The sequence below is a fragment of the Mobula hypostoma genome, chromosome 22, assembly GCF_963921235.1.
Source record: "Mobula hypostoma chromosome 22, sMobHyp1.1, whole genome shotgun sequence".
Classification (NCBI taxonomy): domain Eukaryota; kingdom Metazoa; phylum Chordata; class Chondrichthyes; order Myliobatiformes; family Myliobatidae; genus Mobula; species Mobula hypostoma.
Genome location: NC_086118.1, coordinates 31,330,158 through 31,348,054, shown reverse-complemented (window position 1 = coordinate 31,348,054; position 17,897 = coordinate 31,330,158). Strand labels below are relative to the sequence as shown.

The 17,897-nt window shown below is 40.5% G+C and overlaps 1 protein-coding gene across 3 annotated transcripts in view; it reads right to left on the bottom strand.

Annotated features, from left to right (window-relative positions):
- Positions 1-17,897, bottom strand: part of LOC134360254 (matrix-remodeling-associated protein 7-like) — a 114,021-nt gene that overhangs the window by 28,072 nt on the left and 68,052 nt on the right. For all 3 annotated transcript variants that reach the window (XR_010021295.1, XM_063074385.1, XM_063074386.1), the window contains exons 2-3: positions 15,848-15,941; positions 8,308-8,398 (exon numbers count right to left, since the gene is read on the bottom strand). Coding sequence is in view for 2 of the 3 variants with exons in the window: in XM_063074385.1 (XP_062930455.1) it covers positions 8,308-8,398; positions 15,848-15,941 (185 nt within the window). In the remaining variant the exon portion in view is untranslated. The remainder of the gene's footprint in view (positions 1-8,307; positions 8,399-15,847; positions 15,942-17,897) is intronic.

Here is a 17,897-nt window from a genome sequence, read left to right as displayed (position 1 = left end):
AGTCCCCTGATCTCCTGGTTCTCCAAATATCAGGTGACCTTGGGTGCCCTGGCTTTAATGGCAGTCACCAGCTCATGTAGAACCTGCCCATGCTGAAAATGGAACCTGGACCACACTAATAGTGATTAAACAATAATATTTCATTAAAGAACTTTTTTGAACCTATTGCTACTTGTTTTATATTTTACAAAAGGTATGTACCTACAATCTAGTTGGTAAACACTCAAATCAATCTGATACCAAACATTGTAATGAAACCGTCAGTTGTGCCAATTCCTGTTTCTGTTAACCCAGCTTCCATACCAATAAACATGACTGGCACCTATATTTTCACAGCTTAATCTTTTGATCAATGCCAAAATAATTTTAGAGCCAGAAAATTAACATACAATGCTTAAATAAGCCACTCGGCCCCAATGCTTTCTCTGTCATTCATTATTGGTTCAACTTTAACCTTAAGCTTAGCCTTCTTTATTACCCAGCAACTTTTCACCGATTTGAGTAGATATCCACCACTCTTCCAGAAAGTTCAAAATGCATTTCAAACAGATCATGTCTTTCTGAACTGTAAATACAAGCCATTTCCTCAAGGTTGCCACCCACTTTTATACTGGAGAGCATTGGGAGAAGGCAACTAGATTTTGGCAGGTCAAGGAGGTATACCCAAACAAAGTACGTTCACTTGAGCAGAATACTAGCACTAAGAATCGTCAAATCCTTAGAAATCTAACACTGAAAGTGAGTTCATTTTTTTTCCACGTTAATTTCTTGCACTCAAAAGCAGAGTATTTTTGATCATACCATTCTGAAATGTTTGAACTAAAGATCTCTCTCTCAAATTAGCTAGAAATTCCAATAACGTTTTATATTGCGAGTTGCTTGATAACAACTTCCAATTGCAGTGGCACTCATTAAATCACAAATTACTCAACTATTATAATCCAAGCGTTTTCTTCCATACCACACCAAAAAAAAAATCAGCATTTTAAAACACTTCATGAGAAATGCAATTCAATACATGCAGGTTTTTCCCTGCTGAGCCACCCAGATTATACAAGACTTCCTACAGATTTTATAAACAGTGCCAACTTGGCTTATTCAATTCCTCATATTTGACCTGTGATTAACCTACAGAGCCAGAGACTTGATCAACTCCAAGTCACTTAAACTGCCACCCTCCCCTGCCATTTGAACAAAAATTATTGCATCATTCACAAACAAAAAAATGCCCAACACAAGCTTTCAAGATGACAAAATAATTTAAATGTTGGCATTAGAGTAAACTAATGCAGTAAACAGACCACACCCAACTGAAATACACTGTATACCCATGACTGTGTCACCACCCACAGCTCTAATCCACTAACTAAATTTGCTGACGACACAATATTGATTGGCCTAATCTCAAACAATAATGAGGTGGCCTACAGAGAAGAAGTCATCTCTCCGACACAGTGGTGTCAAGAAAACAACCTCTCCCTCAATGTCGCAAAAACAAAGGAGCTGTTTGTGGATTACAGGAGGAATGGAGACGGGCTATCCCCTATTGATGTCAATGGATCTGGGGTTGAGAGGGTAAGTAACCATATAACCATAAATAGCTTTAAATTCCTCAGCATCCACATCACCAAGGACCTCACGTAGTCTGTACAGTCTAGCTGTGCGGTGAAGAAGGCACAACAGCACCTCTTTCACCTCAGATGATTGAGGAAGTTTGGTATGGGCCCCCAATCCTTAAGAACATTCTACAGGGGCACAATTGAGAGCATCCTGACTGGTTGCATCACTGCCTGGTATGGAAACTGTACCTCCCTTAACTGCAGGATTCTGCAGAGAGCGGTGCGGACAACCCAGCATATCTGTAGTTGTGGACTTCCCATGATTCAAGACATTTACAGAGACAGGTGTGAAAAAAGGGCTCGAAGGATCATTGGGGACCCAAGTCACTCCAACCATAATCTTTTCTAGCTGCTACCATCTGGGAAACGGTACTGCAGCATATAAGCCAGCACCAACGGACTCCGGGACAGCTTCTTCCACCAGGCCATCAAACTGATTAACTCACGCTGATTTGAGCGTATTTCTATGTTACATTGACTGTTCTATTTATTATAAATTACTGTGATTGCACATTTAGATGGAGACATAACTCAAGATTTTTACTCCTTATGAATGTGAAGGATGATTAACAGATTAAAATTCACTTTTATTTAAAACTGCTTGGGTTGTACCACCAATAAAGATGTGCACAAAACTATAAACACCCATAAAGGCCAAAAGTGACTAGCAACCAAATATTTAAACTTTGCCCAAGTAATTCTAGATTTAAGCAGATCTTGGTATAAGCTTGCACCAGTGATTGCTCTGACAGAAACCAGCACTAAAAATCAAAATCTATCCACAATGAATTGATAGCGAAGGCTGGAGTGAAGATAAATGATCGTATGAACATGGTTCACCTAATTTTAGGTGAACCATGATCCAATGCTTTAAGGTAACCAGTTTCAGGATGAGATAATGTCCTGTGAAATTTTATTATATTGAATTGGATTCTGTGCAATTAGTCAAAGACCCAACGTTACAAGCTTACAGCAATCCAAGTTTCTTTTCTTTGACATGAATCTCCATTTATACTTACCAAATGGATCTTTTCATTCACGCCCAAGTTTGGTGCTCCCATTAGTGGTAAAGTTAGACTCAAAACTCACACCATCAGGTTCACAAACAGTTATTGCCACTCAACCATCAGGCTCTTGAACCCAAGGGTATAACTTCACATGATCCATCACTGAACTGTTTCTGCAACCTATGGACTCGCTTTCAAGAACTCTTCGTCTCAAGTTGCCAATATTGATTGCTTATGAATCATTTCTTTTTCTTTTGTATCTACGGTTTGGTGCCTTTTGCACATTGATTGTTTACCCACCCTGTTGCGTGTAGTCTTTCGTTGATTCTTGGATTTACTGAGTATGCCCATAAGATAATGAATCTCAAGCTTGTACATGTGTACTTTTATAATAACTTTATTTTGAACTATGAACAATCAACAGTTTTTATTCACAAGTCCTTAAACACATGACACGTCTCAGATCCAAGATGGGATAGACTCAGCTGGCTAAATTATTAATAATCATATCCAATTATCTCCTGAACAGAAGGCCAATAACAGTAATGCTGTTGGCTTGGTGTCACACTGGCTCAAACCAGTATGGAAAACAAGCTCATCTTGAAAGCGTTACATTCTGGTGCTCATGGCTTGCTACTGTTTCATATTATGGATTTCAGTACTTACAAGTCCTCTTAGAACACAAGACATAAGAACAGAATTTGGACATTTGGCCCATTGAGTCTGCTCCACCACTCCATCATGGACAATTTATTATCACTCTTAACCTTATTCTGCCTTCCCTCCATAACCGCTGACACCCTTACTAATCAAGAACCTATCAACTTCCACTTTAAATATACCCAATGACTAGGCCTTCACAGCCATCTGTGGCAATGAAATCCATAAATTCACCATTCGCTGGCTAAATGGATGCCCCTCTTTTCTGAGGCTATGCACATCCTCGCCATGTCGACTCCATCTCGGTCTTTCAATATTCAAATTGTTTCAATGAGATCTCCCAGTCTTCAAAACTCCAGCAAGTATAGGCCCAAAGCTATCAAACTCTCCTCATACTTTAACCATTTTTTATTTCAGACTATTCTTGTGAGCCTCCTCTGCATGCTGAGGGATGCCGCCACATCTTTTCTTCGATAAGGGGCCTAAAATTGCTTACAATTCTCCAAGTGTGTCCTGATCAATGCCTTATAAAGCATAGTGTTATTTCCTTGCTTTTATACTCTAATCTTCTTGAAAGTAAGGCAAATGCAATGCTAGCATTTATCGCTACACACTTAACTGCGTTAACCTTTAAGGAATCCTGCACAAGGATTCCCAAGTCCCTTTGCACTTCTGACTTCTGAATTTTCCCCCTGCTTAGAGAATAGTGCAAGACTTTATTCCTTGAACCAAAGTGCACAGCCATACCTTTCGCTACACTATGTTTCATCTGCCACTACTTTGCCTATTTTTGGAATCTAAGACCTTCTGCAGGCTCCCTGCTTCCTCAACACTACCTGTCCCTCCACCCCATTATGTATTATGCATGAATCTGGCCACAAAGTCATCAATTATGTTACCCAAATCATTGATATACCATACAAAAAGCAGTTGTCTGAACACCATCCCCTGTGGAACCCCACTAGTCACTGGCAGCCAACTGGAAAAGGCCCCTTTTACCTTTTTTATTCTCAGTCTTTGCCTCCTGCCAGTCAGCCAATCTTCTATCCATGTTTGTACCTTTCCTTTTATCTTGTTTAGCAGCCTTATGTGCAGCACCTTATAAAAGGCCTTCTGAAAGTCTAGGCAAAGAACATCCACCAACTCTCCTTTGTCTATCCTGCCTGTAATTTCCTTCGAGAATTCCAACAAATTCGTTAGGCAAGATTTCCACTTAAGGATCCCATGCTGATGTTGGCCATTTTATTTGGCGCCTTCAAGCATCCTCATCTTTAGTAATGGACTCCAACATCTTTCCAGACACTGAAGTCAGGCTAACTAGCCTATAATTTCATTTTTTACCCCCTACCATCCCTTTGTGAAGAGTAAAGTGACATTTGTAATATTCCAGTCCTCCAAAACTACACCAGAATCTGGTGATTTTTGAAAGTTCACTACTAATGCCTCCATGATCTCTTCTGCTACCTCTTTCAGAGCCCTGTGGTATAGTTCATATGGTCCAGGTGACTTGTCTACCCTTCAGACCTTTCAGATTCCCCAAGACCTTCTCCTTAGTAATAGCAACTACACTCATTTCTGCACTCTACAAATTCCTTCTTTGGGATCCAGCACCAATCCGAGTTCCCCAATCTACCTGCATATTGAAAACCTCTGTGATTATTACAACACTGCACTTTTGACATGCCTTTTCTATATTCCGCTGTAATTTATACCCCACACCCTGGCTACTGTTTAGATGTCTGTATACAACTATGATCAGGGTCTTTTTACCCTTGCAGTTTCTTAACTCTATCCACAGGAAGATGTAGAATCCTTATGTCACCTCTTTCTAAGGACTTGACTTTATTTTTTTTAAACCAACAGAGTCACCCCACCTTCTCTGCGTACCTGCCTGTCCTTCAATACAATAGATACTGCATTTGGATAAACTTTACAACTTAAATGAAGTGTTAAAAGCATTGCTGGCAAAAATGCTAACAGAATGCTAGTGAAGCAAAATCATGCCAGTTTCTACTTTAAAATTCATACAAGCAGTGCAAGGCAAGCACTAGGTTAATTACAAGTAAAATGGATGACCCTTGTGTACACTAAGAAAATGCAGAGTTAAGAACATTTTATGCTAAAGCAAAAAGCAAAGTAATGAGGGAATCTATGAAACAGCAGGTTGCCAACTAACACGGGACACTTTTAAGGACAGCCAAGCAGATCAAGGACCTACAGATCAATTCCCAATTTGAGGCAAAGGATAAACTTGAATTACCTTGACATTTCAGAGCATTATTGATTGGGGATGCAAAGGGAGTTTCTTACATGTGGTACCTTCTTTCCAAATATTGGGAATAATTAGAATGAACTGAAAAACTTGGAAAAGCCTCAGGATATTATACAGACACAAAATAATCTGCAGATGCTGGAAATCCACAGTAACACATACAAAATGCTGGAGGACTTCAGCAGATCAGGCTGCATCAATGGAGAGGAATGAACAGTTGACGTTTTGGGCCAAGACCCTTCTTCAGGACTGGAAAGGAAGGGGGAAGATGTCAGAAGAAGCTGGGGGAAGGGGAAGGAGTCCCAGCTAGAAGGTGATGGGTGAAGTCAGAAGCTGGGAGGTGATAGATGGGAATGGTAAAGGGCTGGGAAAGAAGGAAACTGATAGGAGGACAGTGGACCAAGGGAGGAAGTTGAGGAGAAATGCCAGGGGAGGTGATAGACAAGAGAGAAGAGGCAAGAGGAGAGCCAGAGTAGGGAATTGAAGGTGGGGGAGGGAGGGGGCAATTACTTGGAGAAATCAATGTTTATGCCACCAGTTAGGAGGAATTTCTCCTCCAACTTGAGAGTAGCCTCATCGTGGCAGAGGTAGTAGTCATGGATCAACATGTCAAAATGTTTGCCCACTGGGAAAACCTGATTCTTGCAGATAGAGCGAAGGTGCTCGACAGAGTGGTTCCCCCAATCTAATGTTGGGTCTCACCAATGTAGAAGAGGCTGCATCAGGTGTGCCAGATACAGTAGACAACCTCAACAGATTTGTCATCTCGCCTGAAAGGACTGTTTGCAGCCCTGAATAGGGGTGAGGGGGGAGGTGAATGGGCAGTTTTAGCACTTTTTTTGCTTGCAGATACAAGTGCCAGGAGGGAGAATGGTGCATTCATCCTTCCCCACAAAGGGGAATGGAGAGAGCGATTCCAGCGGGAAGTGGAGAGAGGGTGGAGGTAAAGATGTATTTGGTGGTAGAGTCGCATTTGAAGATGGAGAAAGTTGCAGAGAATGTGTTGAATGCAGAGGCTCAGGGGATGATAGGCGATGACAAGAGGAACTCTATCCCTATTAATGGAGATGGAGTGAAGATGAGGCACACCAAGGTTGGGGGGGGCGGGGGAAGAAACAGACCATGTGATAGAACCTGGATAGTTCCACATAACCAACGAAAAAGCAGACACAGCTGGGGCCCTTGCATGTGCCCTTGAGTTTGGGGTAAGTGGGAGGAGCCAGAAGAAATTGTTGAGGGTGAATTCCAGTCTGGCCAGATGGAGGTGAACTGTTACCAAGAAAGATATGGAGAGCTTTAAGGTCTTCTTGATGGAGGATTGTAGTGAATAGGGGCTGGACACCCATGGCGAATATGAGATGATCAGGGCCTGGGAATTGCAAGTTGAGGAAATCAAGAGCATGTGACGTGTCAAGAATGTTCTATAGGTGGGAAGGGACTGAACCAAAGGAGATAGAATAGAGTGGAGGTAGGCAGACACTAATTCAGTGGGGCAGCAGCAAGAAGAACAATGGTCCTATCCAGGAAGTCAGGTTTATGGATCTTGATAGGAGGTGGCAACAAGCAATGCAGGGTAAGGGAACCATGAGATCTCCAGAGGTGAAAAGATCCAGAGGAGGCAGAAATCCAGAGGCAGGGTGTCCAAGAAGAAAGGGGGGGGGGTTGGAGATGGGGGGAAAGGATTATCAATGAGGGGCAAGGAATAATAAAGATCGTATTGAGCTTTGAATCTATATTTGTAGGACTGTGGAATAGCAATCAAAAGTGCAAAATCGAACCCAGATAGGTTATACTTTTCTACTGTGCTATATTAAACATAGTTTGTTAAGGAATCACCTTTGACTTGATTTAAAGGCATGTTCTGCCAATTAAATTACAAAATTGCTTTTCTGCTCTGCAGTGTAGAAAACAAATGAGTTTATTCAGCATTTTCAACTTGCACCAGACAGGATCAAAATCTATTCACATATATGAGCAAATATTTAAGGAATTACTTTATCAGAAGCAAAATTTTCCATTAACTTGCCACATTCTCTTCAGTGCTTCATGAACTACAACCAAATGCCTTGGAGATTGTAAACACGGAAGATACGTAAAGTGGCTTTTCTCCAAACTCTATCCTGCATCATACTTGGTGTCCCTCAGCTTCTCACATGACATCAAACATCACGCATCTTGGAGATAACAGATGCCATTTACATAAATTACAACACAGTTTAAACTCATTTTGTACTCAGGGAAATTGCAAGAATTCAAACAAGCAATGAAATTTATTAATAAAAAGTCTATATTTTCAAAGCTATTCATTTCCAGAAGTTGTTTTATGAGTTAAATCCATGTGAGGACAGGCACCATTACAAAATGCAATAGACAGTAGATACACATGTGAATGAATTTTACATCTTCGAATCACACTCCATCCACACAATTTGGGAAAAACATTGGAAAACTTAGACAATCAAGGATTTTTCATTCCTTACTTCCGGTTAGCTCTTGCCAGAAAGACTTGCCCACTAACTGCTCTTGGGAAGCTTTAACTATCTATCTTTGCACACATCTATTGTCTCCAGAAACTTGATGAGCAGAGACAATTTTGCATAGCTTGAACAGAGCTAAGTCACATACTTTAGATACTCACTTCAGGACTGATTTTGTCAACTATCCTTTTGCAGTATTTTAACTATTGGTTAAAGACAAAACAAAATGGTTAACGTTTGATGAGAACTTAAACTTTGATGAGTTAACATACCGTTTCTCTTCCTCCAGTTGTTCTTTAGTCAATGTTTTTTCATAGCTGCTACGTTGAACCTTGCCTGGACGATACTCATCAACTAGGTCATCTAGAAAAAGAAACAAGGCTCCAAAGTATACAGAGTCCAAAATATTCAAAGTCAGGGCAGTACATCATAATCAGGTAAATCAACTAAATCTTCTGTTCAAAATATGATTTGGGCAATCTAAATATCACACAAGTTTTCAAGGCTCCAAGTGGTCCAGATGTCACTTAATGGATTTTTGACATTGATTGTACATTTCCTCATATTTAGAGCAATCCTCCAACCATTGTATCACTTATTCAATGCTAATAAAGCCTGGCCTCAATGGTACATTGTTCCCAGACTAAAAATAAGTTAGCCAAACAATCCACTTTGAATTGAAAATGCCAGCAATACTCCAGGCTGACAAATCTTTTCCATGTACTGCACACTTCCAGCATACAGCATTCCGCTAAGAAAAGCACACTGGCTCCTTTTAAGAGCAAAAAGGACTTGCTTGAACCTCCTTGGGAAAAACTTCCCACAGAGTAATAAATTGCTGAGAGCAAACCAAATTGAGGCAAATTGTACAAAATGCTCCTTGGTATGTCATTTCGCATTTCATTTCAGTTTAAGGTCAAGGCACACATTTAATCAGTTTCACACTAACAGAAAATCCATTTCAATTCACATGGTTCAGAACTGCAGCTGCCTATCCTGATGCCAAATACCTTAAATATCACAAGAATTCCAGATTCTGCAAATAACTTTAATATTTCTACCTCCATGTTTAAATTTGGCTTGTGTCAAATCTGATGGCTGGCGTAAACATTGAAGTATTCAGCTAATTTCTCTGAAGTTGTCTGCAAACAAAATTTCACTTTCCTTACTCATACCCACACACTTTATTTTTAATTGTTTAACAAATATTTGGACATCTATTTTTGTTTTTGTCATTTTTTTAAAACCCGACAAGCAGGTTCAGAGCAAGCAACAGGCAGTGGGGAAATAAAAAAAAGTTACAGATTACGTATTACTTTTAATAGCACAGTGAAGCTGCTGGGATAAAGAGGTTCAGTCTGCATCACCCATTCAAGAAACGGATTTCCAAGTCAAATGTTAGTTGCAGAACACTACCGAGACCCTTGTTATCGCACATCTTAACACTACAGAGGTCAAGAGAGCTCAAGACTAATTTTAGGTCTTGTCTGAAGCTGCAATCAGAACAGTGTTATACAGAGTTTAAAATATGAAAATCAATTTAGGTGATCACTTGGCAAAGTATTAAAGAGGTCAATAAATAATTATGTCCAAAGCTCCCAAAAATGTATGCAAATTCTCAGTTTCCCCTCTTTACCCCCCGCCCCCCGCCCCCACTTCCCTAATGATCTGAGGCATGGCTGACAAGGTCAGCTTTTACCACCTCTCTTCATCTTCACCCAAAGGATGGCAATGTTGCATTATCAAGCATGGTCACTATCTCTTGGATTAACTCTTTGTGACAAGGTCAGGGGCCAAGCGATCTTGGCTAAAACTAAAATGGGTATCAAATAGCAGATTAACCAAGTACTACAAAATGGCATTGCCAGTTACATCTTTCATTAGTTAATAGAATAGTAAGATTAGGAATAAAAGCTGGTCTATATTCTACTGCTTATGGTATACTATGCCTCATGACTAGCGAATTGAGCTGCCAAGTCCAGTACAAGTATTACAGTGCCACACAACTATTTTAATGTCACACACAAAATCTGGAGGAATTTAGCAGACCAGGTAGCAGCAATGAAAAAGAGTGCAATTGACATTTTGAGCCGACACCCTTCAGCAGGACTGGAGGGCAAAAAAAGATGAGGAGTAGAGTTAAAAGCATTAATGTCACACTACAGCGTGAAGGACAATGATCTCCAAAGAAAAATTCTGCAGTGGTTGCTAACAATGCTATCATGGAAAGATCCATCTGCTACAGGAACACAAGAACACTCAACATGGTTTAGCCTTGGTCACCTTTTACCTGCAAAATAAAAGCAACAGCACGTCTAGCTGCCACATCCATGGGTCTCAGTTTATATGTTGCTATCAAGCTAACCTCTACGGATCAAATTCTTCCACATTGTGTTCTAGATAGTGTCAGTCTGTTCCCAAGTGTTCAATACCAGCAACTGGGTGGAGAATCGAGTGTCCTTTCCCAAGTTTCACTTTCACTTGATGCAAATAAACACATGCTTGAGCATTAATGACCTGAAGGCTATTCTCCATTTGCCGTTATCACCATCTTGCTGGTGGACAGGATGTGCCCGGAGACTAAAGGAAGATTAATACAGCATCTGTAACATATGAATACAACTTTCAGGCCATTGCTCAACAGGTTTCGGACAGTTTCCCCCGCTTAGGCGCCATTGCGCCCGATCTTTGAGGCAAGGTTACTCAGACATGTTACGTTTTGCTTAGCATAATGTAGGGTAATCCATCCAATTGTTTCTATGCAACAGTTAAGACCCTGTGACTTCGGCCATTTCAGAAAGCAGTTGAATGTTAACTACAATTTTGCTTGTCATAGATTAATTTAGTTGAATAGGTAAATTTATGAATAATATAGCACTGGGGAAATATTCTATTAACATAGAATTTTAGTGAATTGATTGATTTTAAATGTACCAGTACTGCATTTGATGCTAGTATTCAATTGGACTCCATGCCAGGATAAAAATCTGTCCCTGTTACAAACAGCACTGGAGCAGGATATTGAATTGAAGTTCTGTTCCATGTCATTCCTAGGCTCAAGTTGCCACCTGTTGGAAGGTTTATTGAAACTGCAATGAGGGCTTGAACATCTACTTTGCAAAATCATGGAGAACCAAGTTCCTATGCTGCTTTATGGTTAATTATCTTTACTGCCTGCCAGCAAGCTCCAAATTAAGTCATATACCCAAGAATAGTTATTCCAAACTGATTTGCAGCTCATAAATGCTGGAGCTGGATGAACTAGGTATAGTTTTGGTCACCAAATTATAGGAAAGATGTCAACAAAATAGAGAGAGTACAGAGAAGATTTACTAGAATGTTACCTGGGTTTCATCACCTAAGTTACAGAGAAAGGTTGAACAAGTTGGGCCTTTATTCTTTGGAGCGTAGAAGGTTGAGGGGGGACTTGATAGAGGTATTTAAAATTATGAGGGGGATAGATAGAGTTGACGTGGCTAGGCTTTTCCCATTGAGAGTGGGGGAGATTCAAACAAGAGGACTTGAGTTGAGAGTTAAAGGGCAAAAGCTTAGGGGTAACATGAGGGGGAACTTCTTTACTCAGAGAGTGGTGGCTGTGTGGAACGAGCTTCCAGCAGAAGTGGTTGAGGCAGGTTCGATGTTGTCATTTAAAGTTAAACTGGACTGCTACATGGACAGGAAAGGCATGGAGAGTTATGGGCTGAGTGCAGGTCGGTAGGACCAGGTGAGAGTAAGAGTTTGGCACGGACTAGACAGGCCGATATGGCCTGTTTCTGTGCTGTAATTGTTATATGGTTATATGATTAAATGCGGGATAATCTGCGCTTGGTTGCAAATAATTGTCAACATCAACTCTCAATTTATACTTGGCATCGGTTTTAACCCAACTGAATACTATCAATGATTGAGAAAGCATAAAGCTTTGAAAGAAAGATTTGCTGCAATAGTCAAATCTGAACCAAGGCAACCATGAAACAAATATTACCATTCTGAAAATATTTGTCATTGGACTGGTATTTTATCTTGAGCCAAAAAGGAATATTGTGTTACACACTCACAGGATGTGGCCAAAAAAAGATTGAATAAATTTGTGGGCCAAAGAAACCAAATTTGACCACATATAAAGAGGAATATTGGCATTTATGGCTTGGAACAGTCCATATTTTCCCAATAATATGTATCTAAAATTAAACTCCCAAAGTCTAACTGTGCTCAAATTCCTTGCAAATATCAGCATCCTTCACACTGTGACCTTCTGTTTGCTTGCCAATTTAATTCACCACCCCACTCAAGTTCAAGTTAATGTCACCTGTCTGTACATGTACACAACCAAACAACATTCCTCCAAACCACGGTGCGCCCACACAACATATATCACACAAAGCACATAAATGAAAATATTATTCAATAAACACATTAATAATATAATTAAAAATACACGTAATAAAGTGCAACACAGGTAAACAGTACAGTAAAAACTTGCTGTCCTAGTGAAAAACCTTGGTGGTGGGAGTATATTCATTAGTCTCACAGCCTGAGGGGAGAAGCTATTATCCAGTCCAGCAGTCCTAGTCCTGATGCTCCTATATATCCTTCCTGATGGCAATGGATCAAAGAGATTGAGGGATGGGTGATGGTCATCCTTAACAATGCCTTGGGCCCTTCATCTGCAATGCTCCAGGTAAATGTCACAAATGGGGGGAAGGGGAGAAAGAGAGTAAGAGTTCATAGCTCCAGTTTAATTGTCATTCAACCACAGATGGACACCCATGAATACAACCAAACAAAATAGCTTTACTCCGGGGCCAACATAATAAACACAGTACCAACAGTCCTACACAGCACAGGCCACATACAGCACATATGATATCGGTAAAATACAGTCACACAAAAAAATATAGTGTCCCAGACAGAGTCCATGAATGTTGCGGCGATCTGCAGTTGAACACAATATGGCTCATCTTCTACCGAGTGAGCACTGGGAGACAGTACCAACTCTAGCTTGGACGCTGTGCCACACCACCTGTGGCACTTCAGTGGAGCAAACCAACTCCAACGCCCGTCCTGGGCGGCTTTAAACAGGACACCGCAGCTTGAGTCCTCACTCTGACCGTGGCCACACAACTCCCCTGCCATCCGTCAATAAATCAATTAATCGGCTTTGCAGCATTCCGCATTAACAATGTCCAGGGTTTTGTAACAAGAAAAGCGACTAAGACGATCACTCGCTGTTAGACTGAACATCGCCTTCATGTGCCGACTCCTCTGACACCTCTCTGAAGCAGGCAGCAGCACATCCAGCTTCTGCAGTTCTTCCGCCAGCGAGCAACTCGCTGATGGGGTAGACCTGCAGTATTTTGAGTTCTTGATGTCCAGCAGGGTCTTGCAATCTTAAAGAATATATTAAAAAATGATAATAACAGCCCTGTCTGGCCCCGTAGAAGCTACTGCAACCGAGCATGCTGCCATCTTACCAGAAGAGGAGGCTTTCCTTGATGTTGTATCATTCCATTGGTCAGATCGGGCATAGAAATTATTCAGCCTATCAGGCAGGGAGGCGTCGCTGTCATTGACGCATAGGGTGGACTTGCAATCAGTTATTGTTCGTCTACTTTGCCACATGCCCCTGGTGTCACAAAGGTGTCTATGGATTTCCTGTGCATACTCACGTTTTGCCTTCCTGATGGCATGGAAGAACACAACTTTTGCTGACCTTAGAGTCGTCCTGTCCCCTGATCTGAAAGCAACGTCCCAATCCTTAAGCAGTGCACAAACCTCTGCAGTTGGCTATGGTTTTTGGTTTATCCTGGCAGCGTAGTGTTTAATCATGGTAACGTCTACAATGCATTTTCCTACGTGGCCAGTCAGCGATCCCCTGTATTCATCAATGTTGACGTGATGATCGTAGGTAGCCACCTCACTGAATATGCTCCTTTCTCACCTGTGGGATCCTGTAACGCAAGCTTGAACAACACCCCTTTTTCACTGTGCACATTTCACAAGCAAATATTGAATTCTCCAATTTCAGATAACTTGCCCTTTCGTCAGGACTAGCTGTTCGTGCTTGCAACTATTTTAAATTCTGGCAGGCTTGTGTCAGTAGGCCAGCAATACTTCATAGCATTAGTAACAGTAAAAGAGCTCAGTTGTCATTTCAATTAGATATCTTTGTCCCATCAACTACCCTCCCACTTTCTTTGCTATTTCAAGTTCTTCCAGATTTTTCATGAAATTGGCCGGCAATTTGGATGTACCAATAGCCGATGAAAATAAATCCTGGAGTGGTGTCAATACTATTTGGCTGGGAAATCTGATATATACTAGGAATTACAGAAACCCTCCTACCAAAAAAAAGGGACAAATGGACCTTGCTGTGCAAGACTATAGACCCTAAAAGTGGCAGCACATGCAGATGAGTGAAAGCAGCATATGGGGTTTGAGTTCCATTAGCCAGGTATAGAATACAAGAGAACAACAACTTCTACAGACACAAACAACAGGAATTCTGCAGATGCTGGAAATTCAAGCAACATACATCAAAGTTGCTGGTGAACGCAGCAGGCCAAGCAGCATCTATAGGAAGAGGCGCAGTCGACGTTTCAGGCCGAGACCCTTCGTAGGAAGCACATGACTGCATTGGAGAGGAGGCTTACCAAGATATAACCAGGCACAGAGTTTCCGTTATGAAGAAAGACTGGGTTTGATTCTCTTATAACCAAGAGGACGAGGGAGCAACAAGTTAAAAATTGAGGGCGAAAGTGAATTGAGGGGAACCTTACTCTTAAGAGACACCAAAAACAGAGGACATTTAATTAAAACAGAGTAAAGAGGTTAGGGGATTTGAAGGCAAAACAATCCGAGGTGAATAGATCTCTTGAACACAGCCCAAGGTGGAGTCAGGTACATGCAACAACTCACACCAACACTTGGATTTGCAACACTACAAGCCTATGGACCAAGTATTTGTAATAACTGCATACACTGTCAACATAGACATTTCTGATCAAAGCCCATTTGTGCTTGATTAGTAGCTGACTATTTTGTTACAGTAAGCAGATATCTGTTCGGATACTGTTAACAAAGCACTGCAGACTGTCACCCAAGGGAACCGGTGCAGAGCAGTGTGATTCAGTACTAAAGACTGAAGTCTGCTGTACATCAGGGTCAGAGATGTGTGAAGATCAAAGAATAAATTTCAAAACCCAACTGCCCTTTGATCTTTCTGATCACTTACTGCTATGTTGCGGGATGTCCCAAACCAGATTGTGGTTAGAACGAAGTGAAAAATGTTAAGCTTTATTTCAGTATTAAGAAGCAACTCATGTTATTCCTCAAGTTATATAACCATACTGTGAACTAGACACCTCTCTCCCAAGCTAGGGTACAAACAGGGTGGTACTTGGTACTTCTGGACCAAGAGGCCATGGAAACTTTGCTCCAGATGAAGTTCGGGCAGCACACTTGACATAATTCAACCATGGGATCTAGTCTCAGATTTCCTTCATTAGTATGGTGGGCAAACTCCAAACCCTCAGCAGTAAATTTATTATACCCACCACTTGGCACCTTATTAACAAATGTAATCCTGGCCAACAAAATCACCAACCCTCTGCTCACTGCCATCTTGTACAGCTATCACCTCCCCCCTTCCTAGAGAGGAACAATAGGACTACATTCTACATTGATTGTCTGAATTGACATTCTGTATTCCGCAAAATCTTGTATAATCCAAGTTAACAAGGACTTTTGCTGCAGCTCAAATGTGGTGTTTACGCACTTAAAATACCAAGGAAATAATTAAAGCTTATTTACCAGTGGCATCATCAGGAAGAGTTGTTTTGGTACTTTCAATCTCTGCTCCATCTTCAGGAGATTTTTTTGTGCTTTCAATCCCTTCTTCAGCTTCCTGAAAAACAATTTATATATTAATGCCTTCTAATTCATGCGGTCAGTGCAGCATTTAGAAGTGACCCTTACATTTCCCTGGAAACCAAAAATAAAGTTATTTTAACTGGCAGAAACAATGTACCTTATGAAAATATGTTCTAAGACATGAATTAAATCACAAATACTAATATCATTATTTGAACGTCTTTAATGGTTAAGAAAAACTTCTCTCAATTCATAGACAATTCAAATACTCTATGGAGGAGAACTTCAGGGAAGGCAAACTCCAGGGGCATGCGTCCAGTCAGTTCCATCTGTTCTTGGTTACCTTTGTCTCCATGGACATCAGCAGCTTCTATAAAGTCAGGTGGCTAATGGCTCAAATCTTGGAATTGAGCCAAATACGTGGATTTAAAGTTAAAAAAAACACATTGTTTTCAAAATCGTAGCCACATCTCAAAAAATCTTCAATCCTGAAAATATTAGCTATCTTATTTGCCGCAAAACCAACTCAGCTTGCAGAGACTATGCACCTTTTAAAAACCCTCGAGAGCAGATTAAAGCCTCTCTCCTTTGTAATATGTTTGTAGAAATGGAAGTCAGAGCTTAAATGGAAATGATAACAGTCACAGCATGTAGCAATTATTTAGGTGGCACAAGGCTTAACTATTGATATTAAACCAGAATATATTTTTCTAATCAGTACCATGAGTTTTCTTGTTAAAGCTTAAACAATTTCAAATATCTAGCTTAAGTGCATAGACTGATGTTGTCTCAGTAATCTGCTATAGAGGGCAAAATCCCAAGGAAGGCAGTCCTCTGGGAGCATGAATGCAAGAGTCTAAAACAAATACTTTTATTCCTTTGAATTTTAGGTTCAGACAACAATGAAACAAATAGCAGTTCCTGCGACTCACTGGCAAATGACAAGCACCCCTCCCTTTCACCCAGCAGTACAAGTTATATTGATTTAAGTGAACTAGATTCATAACTGCTTGCTTATTGTATAACTCACATTGCATCCATCCCCATGCTCAGATCTCAAGCTAACATAAAATGAGTTAATGTGTAATTATCATAATATTAATGTTTGAGAATGCCAATATTCTTGTTTCCCCACAAAGTATTTGCATTCATTAATTTTATAGCTAGATGTACATCACAGCAAGATTAACTGGAAGCCAACAAAACTCAAAATGACAGCCACATGCAATAGAGAAACATTGCTTGACTGCATCTAAAAAATATCATTAGCATATTAGACAATACTGCATTTAAGTCCAAAATGTTTCTTAAATTAAGGATCCCTGGTAATCATCTCTAACAGATGCTACAGACGATAAGGGGGATGTTTCTGGATCATGATGAATCCACAAATCCAGATGAGAGATGTTCTGCAGTGCACTTTGATCTATTTTGGAATGCTAATTTGACATGCAAAATCTCACTTCAAAGTGAAAGGCTGTTGACTCTCCAAATTACAAGCTTTCAAAATATATCAAATGTAATGCAAGGATAATAAGTTTGAAAGTATACAAAAAAAAACAGGCACTGCGACACAATTTGAATCACGGTGATGAAGGATGGATACCACAATAAATTTGAAAGGCATCTTAAATAAACTTGGTCAAGGTTCACTTGCTCCCCCAAATGCAGCCACCATTTCCAAAGAGGGGAAACTGGATGACTAGTGCCACTGCAGTAGCAAGCTTGCACAAACTTACCCCCTCAATCTGTACTTACTGTGTACAGAAATTCCTCTGCATTCCCAATATCCTAAAGGGGCTTATACGTATACTGATGTACAAGCAGCTAGGAGCTGCACTAACAGAGAGCTAGTTCCAATTAGTATACACCTCCACCACCTTTTGATGAATGGTAAAGGCAGAATAGACAACATGGAACTTTGCAATGTTTCATTAAACAGACGGATTTCAAAAAGCATTGAAACGGAACTCACCTTTCCTATTGTTTA